This window comes from Mustela nivalis (assembly GCF_964662115.1).
Source record: "Mustela nivalis genome assembly, chromosome: 17".
NCBI classification, from domain to species: domain Eukaryota; kingdom Metazoa; phylum Chordata; class Mammalia; order Carnivora; family Mustelidae; genus Mustela; species Mustela nivalis.
In genome coordinates, this window is record NC_139036.1 from 18,271,700 (window position 1) to 18,292,458 (window position 20,759).

The window sequence follows — 20,759 nt, forward strand, 5'->3', positions numbered from 1 at the left end:
CCCAGGCACCCCTCATTCTAACCATTTTTAAGTTGTACAGTTGAATGGCATTGAATATACCCACAATATTGTGTAATTGCCACCATGAAGGTATTTCTAAAACTTTTTCATCACCTGAAACAAACTGACCACTACCCAGTAATTCTCTAGATCTCCCCACCCCTGCCCCCACTAATCTCGACTTTCTGTCTTTGTGAATTTGCCTATTTTAGTTTCCTCATATAATTGGAATAATGTATATAGTCTTCTTGAGTATATAGGAGCCAGATACTTCATGAAAGAGATTCTCCTGATATGAGGTGGATTCATTTGAATGCAAACCATTATTTATTCATCTAAAAACATTGTAAATTCCTAGTTGAGTTTGTTAAAGAGGTACAGGTCTTAACCGAAGAAGTTATAGCTATCTGTTTGGCTAATGGTATTGATTGGATCTTTCATTGTCATTCTCCAGTGTAGCTCTCCATCACTTTGATTTAAGTCTTCTCCATGCCTTTGCTCTTAAGCATTTGCTTAACTTATTTTTTTTTAAAGATTTTTATTTATTTATTTGACAGAACATAAAGCAGGGTGAGCAATAGAGGGAGAGGGAGAAGCAGGGTCCTCACTGAGCAGGGAGCCTAATGGGGGGATCAATCCCAAGACCCTGCCAAAGGCAGATGCTTTAACCAACTGAGCCATCCAGGTGCCCCTGTGCATTTACTTCAATTTTTAGCATTCCATTCATGCTCTTCTCCTTCCCTTTTGGATGAGTTCGTATTTGACTACCTGATTTGCTCCTTCTCTAGGGTTTCTTAAGTACTTTCTCCAGAGTAGCACTTCATACTTGTTTTATAATAGTTTTGTGTATCAGTCAGTCCTCTATTCCTAGATATTCATTGTGGACTGAGAGTGTTTCTTTCCTTTCTTCTGTTTCTCCCCTAGTGTCCTGCATCACTTGGTGTACATCATGCACCATACCCAGTAAATGTTGATTTTGTTTCTTTTAAATTTAGTAAAATGGCTTATATACCACATTTCTGTGGGTTCTATACCCTCCCCCCTTTTTCTGCTTCTTTAGCATTAAAGTCTTTGGAATTAAACTGAGCTGTTCAACATTTTGTCTTTTTACCTTAAAATTTTATTAAATAAGTGAGCTGTTGACTAGAACTTGGTAATACTTTTATTATGTATATATTTTAGTGGTGCTTCAGGATAGAATTTGGTCTGTGTATTCTGTTTACTGATAGGCTTGTCAAAAGTCTGGTAAGAAATGGTGCTCTAGGGTGCTTGGTTGGGTTAGTTGGTAGAGTACGCAACTCTTGATCTTGAGGTCGTGAGGTTGAGCTCCACACTGGGACTGGGGTTTTTTGTTTGTTTGTTTGTTTGTTTGTTTTTTCTTTAAAAAGTAGTAGTGGTAGTGGTGCTCCAAAAATTTTATTGCCTCCAAATTTGCTAGATTACAAAATTAAATAGTTTTCATAAGTTGTATCTGTTTTTCCTTTATTTCAGTATTTAAACCCAAGATATTCAGTGTCACTATTAACATACTACAGGATAACTTAAGAAAAAGATTGGTTTCTGACATGTCATTTCTGTTTTTAAAGGGCTTATTTTTGTAATATATTTATGTAAATACTTTTAGGTTGGCAAAAGCAGCTTTTGATGATGCAATTGCAGAACTGGATACGCTGAGTGAAGAAAGCTATAAGGACTCTACACTTATCATGCAGTTGTTACGTGATAATCTGACACTATGGACTTCAGACATGCAGGGTGATGGTAAGGAAACTTGGACGTTAAATGCATCTCTTGCAGTTGTTGGGTCTTTTTACTTTTAGGATCTCCTTGGTATTTCTTCACATTAAGCTATAGTTTAGACTCAGCCTACCCTACAGACTATCAAATTTTAATACTGCCTTTACAGCAGATGATCTCAAAGTACAGTTTTCTGTTTGGGGCTGTACGATGATAATGTAAAAGACTTGTTTGGTAAGGGGACTCTCTTTTTTTTTTTTTTTTTAAGATTTTTATTTATTTGTTAGAGAGAGAGAGAGAGATTGATACAGAGCGCAAGCACAGGCAGACAAGAGTGGCAGGCTAGAGGCAGAGGGAGAAGCAGGCTCCCCGCCGAGCAAGGAGCCCGATGTGGGACTCGATCCCAGGACGCTGGGATCATAACCTGAACCGAAGGCAGCCGCTCAACCAACTGAGCCACCCAGGCGTCCCGGGGACTCTCTTTTTAATATTTGAAGATTTAAAAACGTTTTGTCTCTAATATTTGCTAAACTTAGTTTGCTTCTCTCACTGTTTTGGAATTTGGAGGCAGGAACCATCTCATTTTATCTTTCTCAGATTAAATTTTAGGGATCTGTGTAATTGCATGTCATGATCACTGCTTTGGGTGACTTATCCTCAGGTTAAAACTAGATGGTGTCAGTAAATATTTATGAATCAGCTTCTCTGTGGGAATCTTTTTTTTTAAAGATTTTATTTATTTATTTGACAGAGATCACAAGTAGGCAGAGAGAGAGGAGGAAGCAGGCTCCCTGCTGAGCAGAGAGCCCGATGCAGGGCTCGATCCCAGGACCCTGAGATCATGACCTGAGCCGAAGGCAGCGGCTTAACCCACTGAGCCACCCAGGCGCCCAATAATTGTTGATTTTTTAAAGGAGATTTTATTCTGCTTATTCCAGAGAATCCTTTTTATCCATGATAGATTATTGAAGAGTGAGTAACATGACCATTTTATGAGCTGGCTTTACAGTTGGTGGTGGTGGTATGGGAAGTAGAAACAAAAAGTTTGTCAATTTTAGTTGCAGATCCTTTGAGTTTTTTTTTTTTTTTTTAAGATTTTATTTATTTATTTGACAGAGATCACAAGTAGTCAGAGAGAGAGAGTGGGAAGCAGGCTCTCTGCCAAGCAGAGAGCCCAATGCGGGGCTTGATCCCAGGACTCTGGGATCATGACCTGAGCTGAAGGTGGTGGAGGCTTTAACCCATTGAGCCACCCAGCCCCCCCCCCCCCCCCTTAAGAATGTATTACCCAGACTGAAGCATATGTTGCATTGCTTGAGGCTAGCTATGTGTATGTGTTAAGCCAGCATGCTGGACTGTCTTTGGAAGCATTATATTTCTTTCTTTGTTTTTTCTTTCTTTTTTTAAAGATTTTATTTGACAGACAGAGATCACAAGTAGACAGAGAGGCAGGCAGAGAGAGAGAGGAAGGGAAGCAGGCTCCCTGCTGAGCAGAGAGCCCGATGTGGGGCTCAATCCTAGGACCCTGGGATCATGACCTGAGCTGAAGGCAGAGGCTTTTAAACCCACTGAGCCACCCAGGCGCCCCACTTTATGAAATATTTAGATACTTGACTAGGGTTGGATTAAGATATGTGGCATATGATATCTACTTGCACGCTTACTGAACAAAGCCAGATGGAGCCACAGATTACTTTCCAACACAGCACTTCAGGCAACCACTGCCAGTCTGTGGGACTGAAAACCAATTTACTATCTCTGAACTAATGACTTGAGGTTCCTTCCAGCTTTAACATTCTGTTGTACTCTAAACAATAACTACTCAGAAGAATGGCCAGCTATGGACTCTTCATAGTCACCCTCAGCTCAGAGAAGAATAATATCTCTGTGCCTGTTTGAGGGAATAAAAGGAAAACATGTGGAGAGTTTGGTAAGCAGTATTGACCTAAAGTAAGGTGTATACCCCTCTGACCTCTGGGGGCATTTTTCTGAGGGTGAAATAACAAAGATGATGACCTGGGTTGCAGCCCTGCTTTTGGGGGGTGGCAGTTCATTCCAACTTTTATAACTAAGCTTGCTAGATAGTAAAATTAAATGGAATTTTTTTTTTTATATTTTCTAATGCTATTCTTATCACTGGTAACCAGTAAAGTAAACTATATGTAATTTTGTTTTTACATAGAGCCAAAGATATTTTCTTTTTTGTTATCAAACATTTTATGAAATAGATTGCCTTCTGCAATAGGATATTTTCTTGAAATTATTTTACATAGTTGCAAAGGTTCTTTGTACCAGAGATGTTTTATTACATAGATTTTTTTTTTAATCCTAAAACAGTTTTATTTAAATCTAGTAAAATCCACTTGCTTCAGTTCTTACCACTGTAATGGACCGTTGATTAAATTTGGTTGAAACAGACTAATTTTCATTTAAGAGCTTTGGCGATAAAATATTTGAAATAATGAAACAAGTTTAACAGTGAAAAATTAAAGTAGTCTTTGAACATTTTAGTAAAATTAACAAATCTGAATTTACAAATTGTTGTGGGTACTAGTCATTTATTCGCCATTTTCTCTAAGAAGTGTAGTATTACATGTTTTATTAACTTTGGTTTTGTGACTTACAATCTGTGCAAAATTGCAGTCATGGAATTGGCAGTTTCCCAGATACTGGATAGAGTTGAGCATTATTTGGATAGTTTTCTTGTTTTTAAATTTTATTATGGAAAATGGTGTTTAAAAAAACACTTGAATTAAGGGTTTCTAAAGGAAGAAATGTGTATGCGATTCCCGAGCTTTTACTGAGATGTTTTCATTTTTTTTTTTTTTTTTAAACTGCGGAATATGTTCACTTCAGTCTGTGTTGGAACATCTTTATAAACATTACCACTTTTTCTCATCAAGTGATTTCAGTCCTTTTCTCTTAACCTGTTTTCAGAGGACTATTTCATAAACAAGTCCATAGGAAATGTGTGTTCTCTTCCTGTCCCTTTCTTCCCCCCAAATCAGGAAACAGTGGGCAAAGAAATACCTGTCCAAAGAAAGGCCCCCCTTCTGTTTACCTTTTAAGAGGATATTATTTTATCCTTTTAAAATTGAAAGAAACAGATACTTTGTAGAGTGAAGTGTATACAAAGTAAAAAGACCCAAATCTGACTCTCCTAAATCATTGATGTTTTCTTTTCGTCCTGCTCTCTTGGTTTGTTTTTCTTGTAATGTTGCTTTCATATGATTGTTCTCCCTCCCTTTTTCCTTGCAATATAGATTCCTAAAGGATAATCCAACTCTTCCTTTCCTAAAAACTCTACTTTGTAAGTCATTATCATGGCACAGTGAATTCTGCTTTTTTGTTTTGGTTCTTCACTAATCATGCCTGCATATATACCATCATCCCTTTTGCTTACAAAACTGCCTGTTCTACATTCTAGGATGTGAAACCTTCCAAGACATTTATGATCTGCTACCTCTGTCTACCTCTGGTTGGGTGTGACTCATCTGACAGTATTCTATGCCAAAGTTACTTGGAACTTTTGGCAAATCTAATGGTTGCTTATAAGTGAATTAGAGTGTGCTCTGTTGTTTGTTAACCATATTTTGGCAATGTATTGCTGTTAAAAATGAGCGTGAATGTTCCTATCATTTCCTGAGTTTGAATACATTATTTTGGGAATCATTGGGTGGTGCATCATTTCTTTCCTCTGTAAATGGTTTTTTTGGTCTGTCTTTGCATGTCTTTTTCTATATATAGGAGTCAAAACTCTTTATGTGCCTTAAGAACTTTTTTTTTTTTTTAAAGATTTTATTTATTTGACACAGGCAGATCACAAGTAGGCCGACAGGCGGCGGAGGGTGGGGGAAGCAGGCTCCCTGCTGAGCAGAGAGCCCGTTGCGGGGCTCGATCCCAAGACCCTGAGGTCATGACCTGAGCCAAAGGCAGAGGCCTAACCCACTGAGCCATCCAGGCACCCCACCTTAAGAACTTTTTAAAAAGAGTCACATTTCAATATCAAATATTTTGGTCAGAGAAGAAAATTTCAAGTGTCTAAAAATATGCTTACCTAATCCTTGTTGCCGTAACAGCATTGTTTTATCATATCAAGGTCTTTCAGACTGCTTAAAAAGCACTCCTCAGGTTAAATGCTTTATGTTGGTAGGCACCCAGTCTTAGTGTCATTTGTCCATCCTAATTAACAAGCAATATCAATGGATGGATTGTCTGAACTGAAATGATTGTTGGATTAGTTAACTGTTCATTTATTTATTTATTTATTTTTTACTTTAAGATTTTATTTATTTATTTGACAGAGAGAGATCACAAGCACACAGAGAGGCAGGCAGAGAGGCCCGCAGAGAGCGAGGGAAGCAGGCTCCCGGCTGAGCAGAGAGCCCGATGCGGGGCTCGATCTCAGGACCCTGAGATCATGACCTGGGCTGAAGGCAGAGGCTTAACCCAGTGAGCCACCCAGGCGCCCCTGTTCATTTATTTTAATCCAAACTGTTAACTACATAGGAATTGTAGTGATTTGTTAAAGCACAAAAGAATGTAACTTTAACCTCTTTCGTTATTTTTTAGCAAAAGCCTGCATGCTTTTTTTTTTTTTTTTTTGTTTATTATGGCTGACTTACTTAATGCTTTTTAATAGGTAGATGATTCTCCAGTGAATAGGCTGGCTTTCTGTTGCATGTCATAGTGCAGTTCAAATTCCTCAGCCCAATCATCATGTTTTAAGGGAAAAGAAAAACCGGCATGAGAGAACTGGTCCAAATGCCCTTCTTTAATAACCTCAGCGGTCTGGTTTACTTTGAGCATGCTGTTTCACTCTGGAGTAAGAAACTTGGTTTATGGTTTGGTGTGACTGGCTAAGATACAAAATGTAAACTCACTTAAAAAAGCAGAACCCTCCCTTTAAAATTGAAGAACTTCTTTGGAGCATCTTACTGCTCATTTCTCTACTGAAGCATTTCACATGGAGCTTGTGGGTAGATTTTACCAAAAAAACCCCTAATAAGTACCCTTGATTCTTAAAGAGGTGAGGTTATTGAGAAAGAGTATTTTGACCCAAGATATACATGAAAGCTTGAAAATCATTTAACAATATGGTTACCTTGGCTGTCTACTTTTAAGAGCTTATTTAGCATAAAAATAGTTTTACTGTGCATTGGTGTTTTTTTTTTTTTTTTTCCCCCTTTCATCCTGACTATTGACCATTCAGGACTTTGATCCAGCAGCACTTCTTGGCTTAGGCATTTCAGGTGTCAAGGATGGTATAAGTCCTTTGGCTATCTGTGTTTAATATCAGTTGTAGCAAATGTAAGACGTCTGTGCTTGGAATGATACCTTTCTTTGTTACTACAATAGTTTAATTTAGTCAGTGTAAAATAATTAACTCGTTCTTCTTTGCAGGTGAAGAGCAGAATAAAGAAGCGCTGCAGGATGTGGAAGATGAAAATCAGTGAGACATAAAAGCCAACAAGAGAAACCATCTCTGACTACCCCATTCCTTCCCATCCCACTCCCATTGGAAATTCCCCCATTGTCACTGAGAACCACCAAATCTGACTTTTACATTTGGTCTCAGAATTTAGGTTCCTGCCCTGTTGGTTTTTTTTTTTTTTTTTTTTTTTTTTTTTTAATTTTAAAAAAGTTTTCAAAAGTTCTTAAAGGCAAGAGTGAATTTCTGTGGATTTTACTGGTCCCAGCTTTTAGGTTCTTTAAGACACTAACAGGACTGCATAGAGGCTTTTTCAGCATTACTGTATTGTCTCCTGCCAGATGTGGCAAGATCACCATTAGAAATGGAAATTACATTCAAAATCCATTAGACTTCTAGGTGATGCAAGCATCTAAGAGAGAGGTTAATCACACTATAGAGGCATTGTGGTATCATTTTTCCTTTTTCTAATTGTTTAAACTGAATTTTATACCAATGTTTAAAATTAATTGGGTGTTAGCTTGAAGTGGTTAAAGATTGTTTGGAGAGTTGTAATGGTTTTGCTGTAAAGTGTTTTCAAACTCTGCTGAAATGTTGCTGAAAAGCATGGTGCTGGTAACAGTTCAACAATCCGTGGCTGCTCATTCTTGCCTACTTATACTCTCCCTCTAAAGCAGGTTAGCATTGAAGGTGGTATGGAAAAGCCTGCATGCGTGTTCAATTCTTTGTTTCTTCTCCTTCCCTTTCCCTTTGGCCCCCGGCCCCCCTTCGCTCGCTCAACCTCTTTTGTTCAGTATGTGTAACTTGAAGCTAATTTGTACTACTGGATATCTGACTGGAGCCACAGATACAGAATCTGTATTGTTCTTACTGAAACACAGCATGGAATTAACATTAAACTTAAATAAAACAAACCTAAATTAAAAATGCCAAATATTATTGCGCCTCCATCCTTTATCTTTCTAAAATAAACTCTAGTCCAAACACATTGACAGTATTGTTTGCCTAAATGTGGAAAATTCCCCCCTCTTCTTCCACAAATCACTTATATTTCCCAAAGATGATACATATTTTTAGAAAAAGACTTCTTCTTTGCCGGTAACCTGGTTGTTGAAGAACACTGAGTAAGAACACTCAAGTCAATTCATTCCCAGTCCTATCTTCTTAACCAGGGAACAACACGATATTTATTTTAATCATTAAAGTACAAACTTATACTCACACCAGGTGTAATTATGTATCATTTTTTAGCATGGAATTTGGGTTGTACAATCAAGGCTGAATGTGTCAGAATAATCTTCCTTAGGCTCAAGTAAAATTAACCCCCACTACCACTTCTAAAGGTCAGTGGCAGGAACAGAAAATAATTACATCCATTCTCAGTAGTACATGTACACATGGTAGAACTATGTAGCCACCCCCCTTACTAGAGACACTCATTGTTAAATAGTTTCTTCGAGAAATAGTCTACATCAGTATGTATAGGTATTTAGTCACCATAGACCATCCTGTATCAGGCATTTAGATCTAATTTGAGTGACTAATATGGATGGACTCCTGGTTTTTCTTCTTTTTTTTTAACCAGTTGACTCCTTTTGGACAGATTATTTCTAGACTTGCTATTATAAATTATGGTGCTGAATTAAACACCTTTGTAACTGTCTCCACTTAATTATTTGCATTTCTAGATGTCCTGTGGGAGAGAACATACTTTTCAACTGATAAATACTGCCCATTTCCTTCCAAAGGGGTGGTTCCACTTTTAGAGTGCCCCCCAGTCCCGTCAGCAGTGTCTGAGAGTATCTGCTCTATCACCACACTTGACTCTATTGCTAAATGAGATGTTGACACCAAAAATATACCCTGGCTTAATTCTCAGTAGTGAAGACTTAGGAAATTAGCAGAAGAGTGATGTGTCCTAGTAGTTTTTATTTTTTTTTCCCTAGTAGTTTTTATTTTATTAAAGTATATATATGTCCATAATTAGGGTAAACAAGATTTTTTTTTTTTTTTTTTGTATTGCTATTCCATTAAATAGTTGTGGAGATGTGGAGCTATGTCCAAGAGGTTTTCAGGTTGATTGGTTCTTTTTCCAGCAGTCAGGTGGCCAAAAGTGTGCTGCATCAAGGTCCAAAACTGAAGGAATTCTTAAAATTCGATCAAATTTTTAAAGATAAGGGGACTTAGTGTTTTGCAGTCTGTTCCCATACTAAACACAAATGCACAGGTGCCTGGACTTAAAGAGTCAAACACGTGGGTAATGTTTTTACAGAACAGTCTGGCTTGTGGAGATGATTTCTGTCAAGTTATGTTGTTACAGGCATGTGTTTAGTGAAAGGGGTCTCTAGTTGGCTCTGTGGATGGGCTTGTATTCAGCAAACTCAGGATCCCATGAGTATGCTCAAGAATGTGGCAGTCTTGGAGAGAGAAGAACTTGCCATCCAGAGAAGCCATTAAAGGCACTTGGGGAATATTGTGGTGACTGGTACAGGTCTTCAGATCCCTGTAAAGTATGGAAGACGGGCAGCCAAGAAAACTGCAGAAAGGTGACAGCACTGTAAGAAATATTCTCTATCTGTGGTCTGAAAAGGAAGTTGTTTCATCTCCGTTTAGTTTTTGAGGATCAGTTGGTTTCAGTAGAAACTCTAGTTAACATTACAATTTGAATGCAATGTATGTTTCAGTTATAATAGTGCTTGCTTTGGGAAAAAAAAAAATGTTTTAAACCCAAAGGTTTTTTAAAATGCTGGAAGCACCAATAAATGTATCTGTGACTCGCCTGGGTTCTAGAACTGGTGGTTGGAAAAACATATCCAAAGTTAGGTTTTGCTTCTTCAAGGAAGATGAGAATGAACTTTAGGTTAGGTTATTTTTAAGGGGAATTTGATGGAATAAATGTGAACTTATAACTTTGCTTCTGCCTCGGACAAATGCCACTTGAGAGTTTAGTAAGATCCCAAATCAGCTGCTTTGCTCTTAATCCTAGGACAATAGGAGAGTGAGCATGCTGAGATGGCATTTTGAAGAGGAATCTTGCTATGTTTTGAATATTATAACAAGTAACAGGGGTCACTGGTGAACTTCTAGGAATTGTGAGCTTTTAGAGGAAGTGATTCTGGATCCAGTTGGCTAAGCAAAATTAAACCTTGTTTTATCAGTTGAGTTACTAATCCAGTAGTTGATAGAAGAACTAATATTTAGCAAACATTCAGTATTGGCTGTGTACCAGGCACTGTGCTTATTTTTTTAAAGATTGTTAACTATAGAGAGTACAAGCATGTGGGGGGGGGCAGAGGGGCAGGGGACAAGCAGACTCCCCACTGAGCATGGAGCCAGAAATGGGGCTCCATTCCAGGATCCTGAGACCATGACCTGAGCCATAGTCAGGGGCTTAACTAGCTGCGCCACCCAGGTGCTCCGGCACTGTGCTCGTTATTAAGCAGTGTCAGTAAACTAGCACATAAATATTCAATAGTTTGATGAGTAGTCACCTGCATTTTGCAGATAGGGAAACTGAAAAGCCACACAGCTAGTTCAAACAGTTCAAAGTAGTTCAAACAGGATTCAGAGTTGGGTTTGTAGGACTACAGAGCCCATGTTCTTAACCATTAAGCCATTCTTTTTGCTCTTTATCAAAACTAATGTTTCATTGAAATGTTTCCTCTAAAGTGACTTTAAAAAATACATTTCTGAGATCATCATACAATTGATAGAACTGTACATTGATAAATTCTTTTCAAAAGCTGTAATATGCATGTTAAGAAATGGGCCCTGTGCTATCTCAGTTATACCACTTTGGGGAAACACTAGGTTGGCATTCTGTTATGTGTAAGGGAGGGCTGAAATGGTTTTTCTTAAAGAGTGCATTGCTTTTTGGACATTTACTTCTTTCATAATTTCATACTGGGTAGTATGAATCCTATCCAGGGGCTACTTCTAAAGCTACAACTAACCAATCTTCCTGTTAACGCTGAAGCTCCTGGTACTCGTGCTTCCATTGTATATTGCTTGTTTCTAGGTCTTCCCCCAGACACTTCCTTTCTGTTTTGATTCCGGTGGTTCTAGGTTTGGGATAGGGCTTATTACAGCACCTAAGCCTTCTTTCCTATTAATAGCAAATTTGTAGCCATGATATCAGGCCACCATAACTGCAGAGTTCCCTCAGAATTTGCTTTTAATGGAATTCTAGGAACTAAAGAGCATTTTTTCGCCACTAAGCCTCATTCCTCATTAAGATGTAAGCCAGAACATTTAGGAGATATTAATTTTGCCTAGGTAAATATTACAATTGTTAATTGGCAGAGATAAGATTTATAGAATAATCTGTTGTAAGGATGTAGAGAAACATTGTCATTTTTGGCATTCCTTTAAGTTTTATATTCAACTATAAAGAAAATACTTGAGAAGCATACAGCTTAGTAAATTTCCACAAAGGGAATACACTGTTTAAGCATCACGTACATCAAGATCTAGAACAAGACCAGCATCCTAGAAGACTCCTCTCATGCCCCCTTCTCAGTCTGTAATTACTCCCTTATTCTTGCAACTGATCATTGCCATCAGTTTTGCCTGTATTTGAACTGGATATAAAAGGAATCATACAGCATTTTTCCCCCTCAGTATTACGTGCTGTTCCTCCATGTTTTTGCCTATAATAGTGTTTTCATGGCTATATAGCCTTCTGTTCTATTAGTATACCACTGTGTATTCTCTGGATGGACACTGGATTATTTTCCATTTTGGGAGGTTACCAATAATGATATGGACATTCTGGTACATAACTTTTGGCATATACATAAATGTATCAGTGTTGTGTATATACCTGAGAATGGAATTACTGGGTTGTGGGGAATATATATGTTTAGCTTTCGTAGATAATTGCAAGACAGTTTTCCGAAGTAGTTGTGCTGTTTTGCAGTCCTGCTGGCAATGTATGAGAACCTTGGTTGCTAGACATCCTCACTGGCATTTAGTTGTAGACTTCTGGTGGGTATGTTGTGGAATCTCATCCTGTATTTAATTGGCAATTTCCTGATCACTAAAGAAACTGAACACCAAAATATGTCTTCTGGACGTTTGGATATCCTCTTTTGTTAAATACCCACTTTTGCCTGTTTTTCTGTTGAGTTTTCATTTTCTTACTAATTTGTAGGAAATCTTTATATATTAGGAATAGAGAATGTTTTTGGAGTTGTTACTGCAATTCTATATTTCTGTGCCCTGCTTTTTCATTATCTTGGTGTCTTGACAAACATCTTAATTTTAATGTAGCCTAATTTATCCATATTTTCTTTTAAGGTAAGTGTTTATAATTTTATTTAAGAAATATTTGCAGACCCCGAGATCATTAATCTTTTATTTTTCTGGAAACATTGTTTGACGTAGCACATCTAGATATAGAATCATCTAGGATTTGTTTTGTATGTGGTAGTAGGAAGATGTTTAAAAAAAATACTTTCCTGTGTCGATATTCAGAAGAGCCAGCACCACATATTGTTTCATTAGTCTATTTGTCTTGGTGCCGAGGCAACTCTGTGTTCGGTATCTGGTGACGTGAGTCCTCCAGCTTTTTGTTCTTCAAGATTGCATTGGTTATTCTTGGCTCTTAGCATTTCCATATATTTTTTAGAATTGGCTTATCTATTTCAGTAGTAAAACAGCAACAAAACCTGCTGGGATTTTGATAAGCATTTTATTCCATAAGTAAATTTGGGAGGAATTAGTATCTTCACACAATTACGTCTTTTTGATCTATGAACATAGTATATTCCTAATTTCTTTAGATCATTAATGCTTTTTTCAGTAATGTTTTGTAATTTTCTTTGTAGCAGTCTGATGCCTTTTGGTGGCCTTAGTCCTAGTTTTTAAATTTTTTTTTATGTTTTAAATAGTATTTAAATTGTTTCATTTTCATATTGTAGATACTTAATTTTGATTATTGTATATTATCTTGTATCCCATGGCCGCCTTAATTTATTGATTTCAACAGTTTGATGTAGATTCCATGGCTTTTTCTTCTTTTTTTTTTTTAATTTTATTTTTAAGTAATCTCTACACACAGCATGGAGCTCGAACTTAAAACCCTGAGATCAAGAGTCACATGCTCTGTCAACTGAGCCAGCCAGGTGCCCTGAGACAGGTTTTTTAGAGGATTATCTGACAACATAAATGAAAGTTTTCAACACATGCATTCTTTGCTTGTGTGTATATATGCTCACGAATATATGCAGAATATGTCCACTTCAGCATTGTGATAGCAGATTAGAAATAACTTACATGCCCATCAGTCATGGTACATCCTTACTATGTACGAAAATGAGATAAACCATTTCTGCTAATACATAAAAATGTCTGCATATGTTAACTGAGAAAAGGAAAATACATACTAAGATATATAATCTTGCATGTAAAACAGGAAAGATACTCTTGTGTACTTGCCTATAAATTTCTGAAAGGTACAATTCTTTAAAAAACCCTCCAGCTTTATTGAGGTACAGTTGACATATAAGGTGCATGTACGAAACTATACATTTGATAAGTTTTAGCATGTGTATATACCTGTGAAACCATCATCATAATGAAGATAGTGTAGCCTTCACCCTCACAAGTGTCTTTTGTCCTTTGTTATTTGCCCTCCTCCATTCCTGATCAAGCATTAATCTGCTTTCTATTATATTAGTTTGCATTTTTTAGAGTTTGATATAAATGGAATCATATAGTGTGTATAATGTGTTTTTAGAGGGCGTGTCTGGCTTCTTTCAGCATAATTGTTCTGAGATTCCTTCATGTCGCATGTATCAGTTCATTCCTTTTATTGCCGAGAAGTATGCCATTGTTACGATATACCACAATTTGTTTATTCACTTACTATTGGACAATTTGGTTGTTTCCAGTTTTTGTCTGTTACAAATAAAGCTGCTGTGAATGTTTGTGTACAAGTCTTTATGTGGGCATGTATTTCCCTTTTTTTGTGGATAGGTAGAAGTGGAATGGTTGTATAGTATGATAGGTGTATACTTAGCTTTTTAAAAGAAACTGTCAAACTGTTCTTCAAAGTGATTGTGCTATTTTATATTTCCACCAGCAGTGTCTGAAAGCTGTTTTTCTTTGTCCACATTCTCTCCAGCACATGGTATGGTCAGTCTTTAATTTTCCCATTCTTAAAGGTATATAGTGACATCTCATTGTGGTGTGGTTTGTTTTGTTTTGTTTTGTTTTCTTCTAAGCAGGCTCCATGCCCATCAAGGAGCCCAACTCGAGGCTTGAACTCACAATCTTGAGATCAAGACCTGAGCTGAGATTAACCAGCTGAGCCACATCTGTACCCCTCATTGTGTTTTTTATTTGTATTTTCCTAATGACTAATGAAGTTAAGCATCTTTTTATGTGTTTATTTGCCATCTGTATATCTTTAGTGAAATGTCTTTTTTTTTTTTTTAAGATTTTTATTTATTTATTTGACAGTGAGATGCAGAGAGCACAAGCAGAGCAGCAGGCAGAGGGAGAGGGAGAAGCAGGCTCTCCAGTGAGCAGGAAGCCCAATATGGGGCTCAATCCCAGGACTCTAGGATCATGACCTGAGCCAAAGGCAGACACTTAACCGACTGAGCCAGGTACCCCAGTGAAGTGTCTTTTAATATTGAGTCTTTTGATCCGTGAACAAGGTATAACTAGTAATTAAGTCATTCTTTAATTTCAGCAAGTGTCCAGGTCTTTTCACTTGAGTCAGATTTATCTCTATTTCATAATTTTGGATGTTTTTGTAAGTTTCTTTTTATTTTTACTCTCTTTTTTAATTTTATTTTTTAATTTTTACTGTCTTAAAGATTTTATTTGTTTGATAGCACATGCAGGGGGAGCAGAAGAGGGAGAGGGAGAAGCAGGCTTGCCGCTGAGCAGGGAGCCTGATGTGGGGCTCGATCCCAGGACCCCTGGATCATGACCTAAGCCAAAGGCAGGTGCTTCACCAACTGAGCCACCTAGGTGCCCCAGTTCCTGCTTTTTAAAATTCAATTTTTGATTGTTCATTGCTAGTATATAGAACAAAATTTTATATTTGTGTATTGATACTATACCCTGTAATCTTGCTAAAACTCACTTCTTTTAGTAGGTTTTCTTCTTCTTTTTTTTTTTTTTTGTAGATCTCATCAGATTTTCTTCATAGACAATCATATTTTCTGTGACTATAAAGTTTTCACTTAGTTTGTGCTCCTGTCTGGAGACTTTTTGTTTATTTTGCCTGGTTGCACTCTGGCTGTAACCCCCACTCAGTGCTGAATGGAAGCTGTATAGACATCCTTGTATTGTTCCTGGAAAGCATCTGGTGTTTCACCATTAAGTATGATAGTCTTAAGTTTTTAATAAATGCCCTTGGTTAGGTTGAGGAATTTAGTTTGCTGAGAGTTTTTATCAGGAATGGAAGTTGGATTTGTCAAATGCCTTTTCTGGAGGAAAAAAATACCTTTTCTGTATTATTGAGGTGATCGATATGAGTTTTCTAGTTTGTTAATATAATTAATTAAATTGGGGTACCTGGGTGGCTCAGTGGGTTAAAGCCTCTGCTTTCCCCTCAGGTCATGATCCCAGGGTCCTGGGATTGAGCCCCACATTGGGCTCTCTGGTAGCTGGGGAGCCTGCTTCCTCCTCTCTATCTGCCTGCCTCTCTGCCTACTTGTGATCTCTCTCTGTCAAATAAATTAAAAAAATAATTAAGTTGATTGCTTTTTAATATTAAGCCAACCATTCCTGGGATAAACTCCAGTTGTTATGTATTATCCTTTAAAAATATTTTTGGATTTGATTTGCTAGAATTCTTTTTATTGTTTTGTTTTTTTTTGTTTATTGTTTGCATTATATGTTCATGAGCCCATACCTGAAAGTTCTGAGGTGATGAAATGTTATTAGCACCACAAGTTTTTATTCTGTGGCACTGTGGACAAAATGGAACAGTAGGCATTTACAGCGGCTCTGCAGGAAGGAATGGAAGAACACTTTAAATGGTAAATACGAAGGTAATATAAAATACTTAAGAGATTTTTAAAGAAATTAAGTGTTTAAGAAAAAAATTTTAACTATAATGTGGGGTTTATAAGATATGTAGTTACATCATACATATGGTTATGATAGCATAAAAAGGCAGCCAGAGGGTGGTAAGTGGATCCATTTTGAATGCAAGTTTCTCACATTTTACTTGAAATGATGCAATATTAACTACGAAGACCTTGAGATGTTAAGGATATATGGTATCTGGCAAGCACTACATAAAAAAAAGAGGCATAGCTAAAAATATGTAGATATACTAAAATGTAATCCTAAAAAATATTCATTAATCCAAAAGAAGGCAGGGGAGGACAATAGCATTTGTGCTGCCAAATCTCTCAAGGAGAGATTGAAAATGCACTGAGACCTAATTTTGACAGCTGGGAACATTTGTTCTTTGTTATTTTGATGGCTGGAGACTTCTCAACAGTGTTGACATTTGGAAATGAATCCTCTAAGCAAATTACAGAATAGCTCTGCAGATTATCCCCAGTGTTGTGCTTTTTGAAACAAAGTCAACATTAAAAAATAAGCCCAAATAATTTCCTTATCTAAAAATCTCTTTGTTGACTGAACTGACATTTCAGCTGCCACCCACTGTTGGTGATACAGAATTTATAATTTTGATTTCAGCCAAGTAATTGCCCAGTAAAAATTAAGTCTTTAGAGGAACATAACAGAATCTAGAGTCTCATGATTTATAATAAACTTGGACACAGTCCAAACCTCAGCATATGAAGAAACAAAAACGTGACCCATACTGGAGACAACCACTTGGGATTATTTCTGAGATGACCTAGATACGTCATTGTTGTTATTCTCCCACTATAGCAGACAAGGATTTTAAAGCTGTTTAATCTATTATTATAATTATATTCAGGAAGGAAAGGAAAATGTGTTTGTAACCAATGAAAAGAAATTGTTGCAGAGATACTGAAACCATGATAAAGAACCAGGGGCACTGGGGTGGCTCAGTTGGTTAAGCATTTGACTTCAGTTCAGGTCATGATCTCAGGCTTCTTAGATTATTGAACCCCACATCAGGCTCCCTGCTCTGTGGGAAGCTTGCTTCTCCCTCTCCCTCTGCTTGTGTTCCCTCTCTCGCTGTCTCTCTGTCAAATAAAAAAAAAAAGTATTTTAAAAATAGTGATATCTTAACCATGTGGACATTTTGGAACAGAAAAATAGGGGATTATCTGAAATAAAAATTCACTGGATGACCTTAAATGATGGAAAGATCACTGAACTTGACGTTAGCTCAGTAAAATTATCCAGTCTGAACGAGAAAGAAAAATGATTTTTAAAAAATGAGGGGTGCCTGGGTGGCTCAGGTCATGATGCCAGGGTTCTGTGGGCTCCCTGCTCAGCTAGGAGTCTACTTCTCCCTCTGCCCCTTTCCCCAACTTGTGTGTGCTCTCTTGAATAAATAAAATCTAAAAGCAAAAACAAAAACGCAGCATTAGGGCACTGGTGAGATAATATGAAAAGGTCTAGCATACATGTAAATGTAGTTTGAGAAGGAAAAGAGAGCAAAAGGGGATGGAAAAAACGTGAAGTATGACTAAAATTTACTCACATTTTTAGAAGACAAATTTACAGTTGAAGTCCAATGAAAATGAAAGAAAATGAGTAATTAGACACAAACTTAAAAATTTAAAAACTATTGTAAATAGGATACATATTGACAAATAGACAATGGAACAGCAAAATTAAAGTGTTCAAACAAAAACAGCCAGTTCAGAATTCTATAGTGGAAACATCCTTAAGAATGAAGGTGAAATATATTTTCAGATAAAAGAAGGAAGAATTCACAATAAAGAATGCTGAAGGAAGTTTTTCAGGCTGAGACAAAATGATACCAGATAGAAATGTAGATGTTTAGGAAGGAGTGAAGAGTATTTAAGATAGTAACATGGAAGTAAATATTCTCTTTTGATATGTTTTTTTTTTTAATTTAAGTAGACCCCCCCAAAGATTTTATTTATTCATTTATTTATTTATTTATTTATTTATTTGACAGACAGAGATCACAAGTAGGCAGAGAAGCAGGCGGGGGGAGGGCGTGGGAAGCAGGCTCCCCAATGAGCAGAGAGCCTGATGCGGGGCTCTATTCCAGGACCCTGGGATCCTGACCTGAGCTGAAGGCAGAGGCTTTAACCACTGAGCCACCCAGGTGCCCCCTATTTAAGTAGGCTTTATGCGCAGCATGGAGCCTAATGCATAGCCCAACACCTGGCTTGAACTCAGTACCCTGAGAACTAGACCTGAGCAGAAATCAAGAGTTGAATGCTAGGGTGCCTGGGTGGGGCTCAGATGGTTGAGTCTGCCTTTGGCTCGGGTCATGACCCCACTGTCCTGGCATTGAGTCACACATCAGGCTTCTTGTGCAGTGGGGAGCCTGTTTCGCCCTCTGCTTGCTCTTCCCCTGCTTGCACACACGCACTCTCTCTCTCTAACAAATAAATAAAATCTTTAAAGAAAAAGAGTTGAATGCTTAACTGACAGAGCCACTCAGATACCCCCCTTTTGGTAATTTTTTTTTTAATTTATTTTATTTTATTTATTTATTTGTGAGAGAGATTGCAAGTACGTAGAGAGGCAGAGAGAAAGAAAGGAGGAAGCAGGCTCCCAGCTGAGCAGAGAGCCCGATGCGGGGCTTGATGCCAGGACCCTGAGATCATGACCCGAGCCGAAGGCATCGGCTTAACCCACTGAGCCACCCAGGCGCCCCCCCCTTTGGTATCTTTAAAAGAGCATATCAGAGCATATTTAAACATGGTATCATGGGGTTAGTAGCTACATATGGCAACGATTACAAGTAGGAATAACAAACACTGGAGGGGTTCAACAGAAGATGTGAGCAGAAGGAAGGAAGGATCAATGAACTTGAAGAAAAGGTAGGAAAACTGGATATCCACAAGCAAAGAATGAAGTTAGACATTTACCATACAGAAAAACTGAGGGGAAAACAAACTTAAGAGCTAAAACCATAGAACTCTTAGAAGAGGGTCATGTGGGTGGCTTAGTCAGTTAAGCATCTGCTATAAGCTCAGGTCATGATCCCAGGGTCCTGGGATGGAGCCCTGTGTTGGGCTCCCTGATCAGCGGGAGCCTGCTTCTCCCTCTCCCTCTGCCCACCCTGCTTGTGCCCTCGCATGCTCTCTCAAATAAATACTAAAAAAGAAAACAAAAACAAAAGAAACTCTTAGGAGAACATGGGCAAACTTCATGATATTGGATTTGGTGATGATATCTTAGCAAAAACCTCAGGCAACAGAATAAAATAGATTAGAATTTAAAAAGATTTTATTTATTTGACAGAACCTGCAGGGGGACTGGCATGGAGAGAGGAAGAAGCAGGGTCCCCACTGAGCAGGGAGCCTGATGTGGGGCTCAGTCCCTGGGCCCTGGGATCATGACCTGAGCCAAAGGCAGACACTTAACTGACTGAGCCACCTAGGTGCCCCTAAATTAGTCTTAAAGTGAAGAACATATTGTGGATCAAAGGAGACTATCAAGAGTGAAAAGAACCCATGGAATAGGATAAAACATTTATAAGTTATATATCTGATATGGGATTAATATCCAGAACAAAGAATGCCCACAATTCAACAATGAAAAGAAGTTAATTAAAAAATGGGCAAAGACTTAAGTGGACATTTCTGCAAAGAAGGTATAAAAATGGCCAATAAGCACATGAAAATACTCTCAACCTCACCAGTCATGAGGTAAATGAAAAAGCCACAGTAAGATACCGCTCTACATCCATTAGGACAGCTATTATAAAGGCAAACACAATAGTAAGTTTTGGTGAGGATGTGGAGAAGATGGAGCCTTTGTGCATTGCTAGTAGGATGTATTATGTAGCCACTGTGGGAAACAGTTTGGTGGATCCTCAAAAAGTTAAATGTTGATTCACCATATGTCCCAATGATTCTACACCTAGGCATAGACCCAAAGAACCAAAAGCAGGGACTTAGATACCTGTACAATGTTCCTAGCAGCATTATTCATAAGAGCCAAAAGATGGAAACAACCCAAGTATTCAGCAACAGATGAATGATGGGTTGACTGGCTCACTCAGTCAGTAGAGCATATGACTCTTGTTCTCAGGATCATGAGTTCAAGCACCATTTGGGGCACAGAGCTTACTTAAAAAACCATACAGGTGAATACGGATAAACACAATGGGGTATATTCATCTTTTTCAGTCCTAAAAGGAACAAAGTTCTGATAAGTACTACAACATGGAGGAGACTAGAAAATATTATGCTAAATGAGATAAGCCAGTCATAACAAAACAAGTATGTGATTCCAATTATATAAGGTACTTAGAATAGGCAGTTCATAAAGACAGTAAAATAGAGGATACCAAGGGCTGAGTTGGGGGGATGGGGATTAGGGAGTTCTTTTGTTTAATGAGTACAGTGTATCCGTTTGGGATGATGAAAAACTTCTGGAACTAGTTGTGATGGTTGTACCAGATTATGAATGTACTTAATACAAGTGAATTGTCAACTTAAAAATGGTTAAAATGCTTTTTTTTTCCCTA

The 20,759-nt window shown here is 37.7% G+C and overlaps 1 protein-coding gene and 1 long non-coding RNA gene across 5 annotated transcripts in view; one reads left to right on the forward strand and one right to left on the reverse strand.

Annotated features, from left to right (window-relative positions):
- YWHAE (tyrosine 3-monooxygenase/tryptophan 5-monooxygenase activation protein epsilon) overlaps positions 1-8,102 on the forward strand; it is an 81,750-nt gene extending 73,648 nt beyond the window's left edge. For 2 of the 4 annotated variants that reach the window (XM_082707246.1, XM_082707247.1), the window contains 2 exons: positions 1,625-1,761; positions 7,141-8,102. In XM_082707246.1, the coding sequence (XP_082563372.1) occupies positions 1,625-1,761; positions 7,141-7,193 (190 nt within the window). In that variant the 3' untranslated portion in view covers positions 7,194-8,102. Of the gene's footprint in view, positions 1-1,624; positions 1,836-5,000; positions 5,048-7,140 lie in introns of those variants that run through there. The other 2 variants (XM_082707248.1, XM_082707245.1) reach the window with 2 other exon arrangements.
- LOC309851694 lies at positions 2,812-4,992 on the reverse strand. Its single transcript, XR_014304875.1, has 2 exons — positions 3,276-4,992; positions 2,812-2,950 (listed from the first exon to the last, which is right to left on the reverse strand). It is a non-coding gene; the product is annotated as an uncharacterized lncRNA (long non-coding RNA).
- Positions 8,103-20,759: the final 12,657 nt, after the last annotated feature.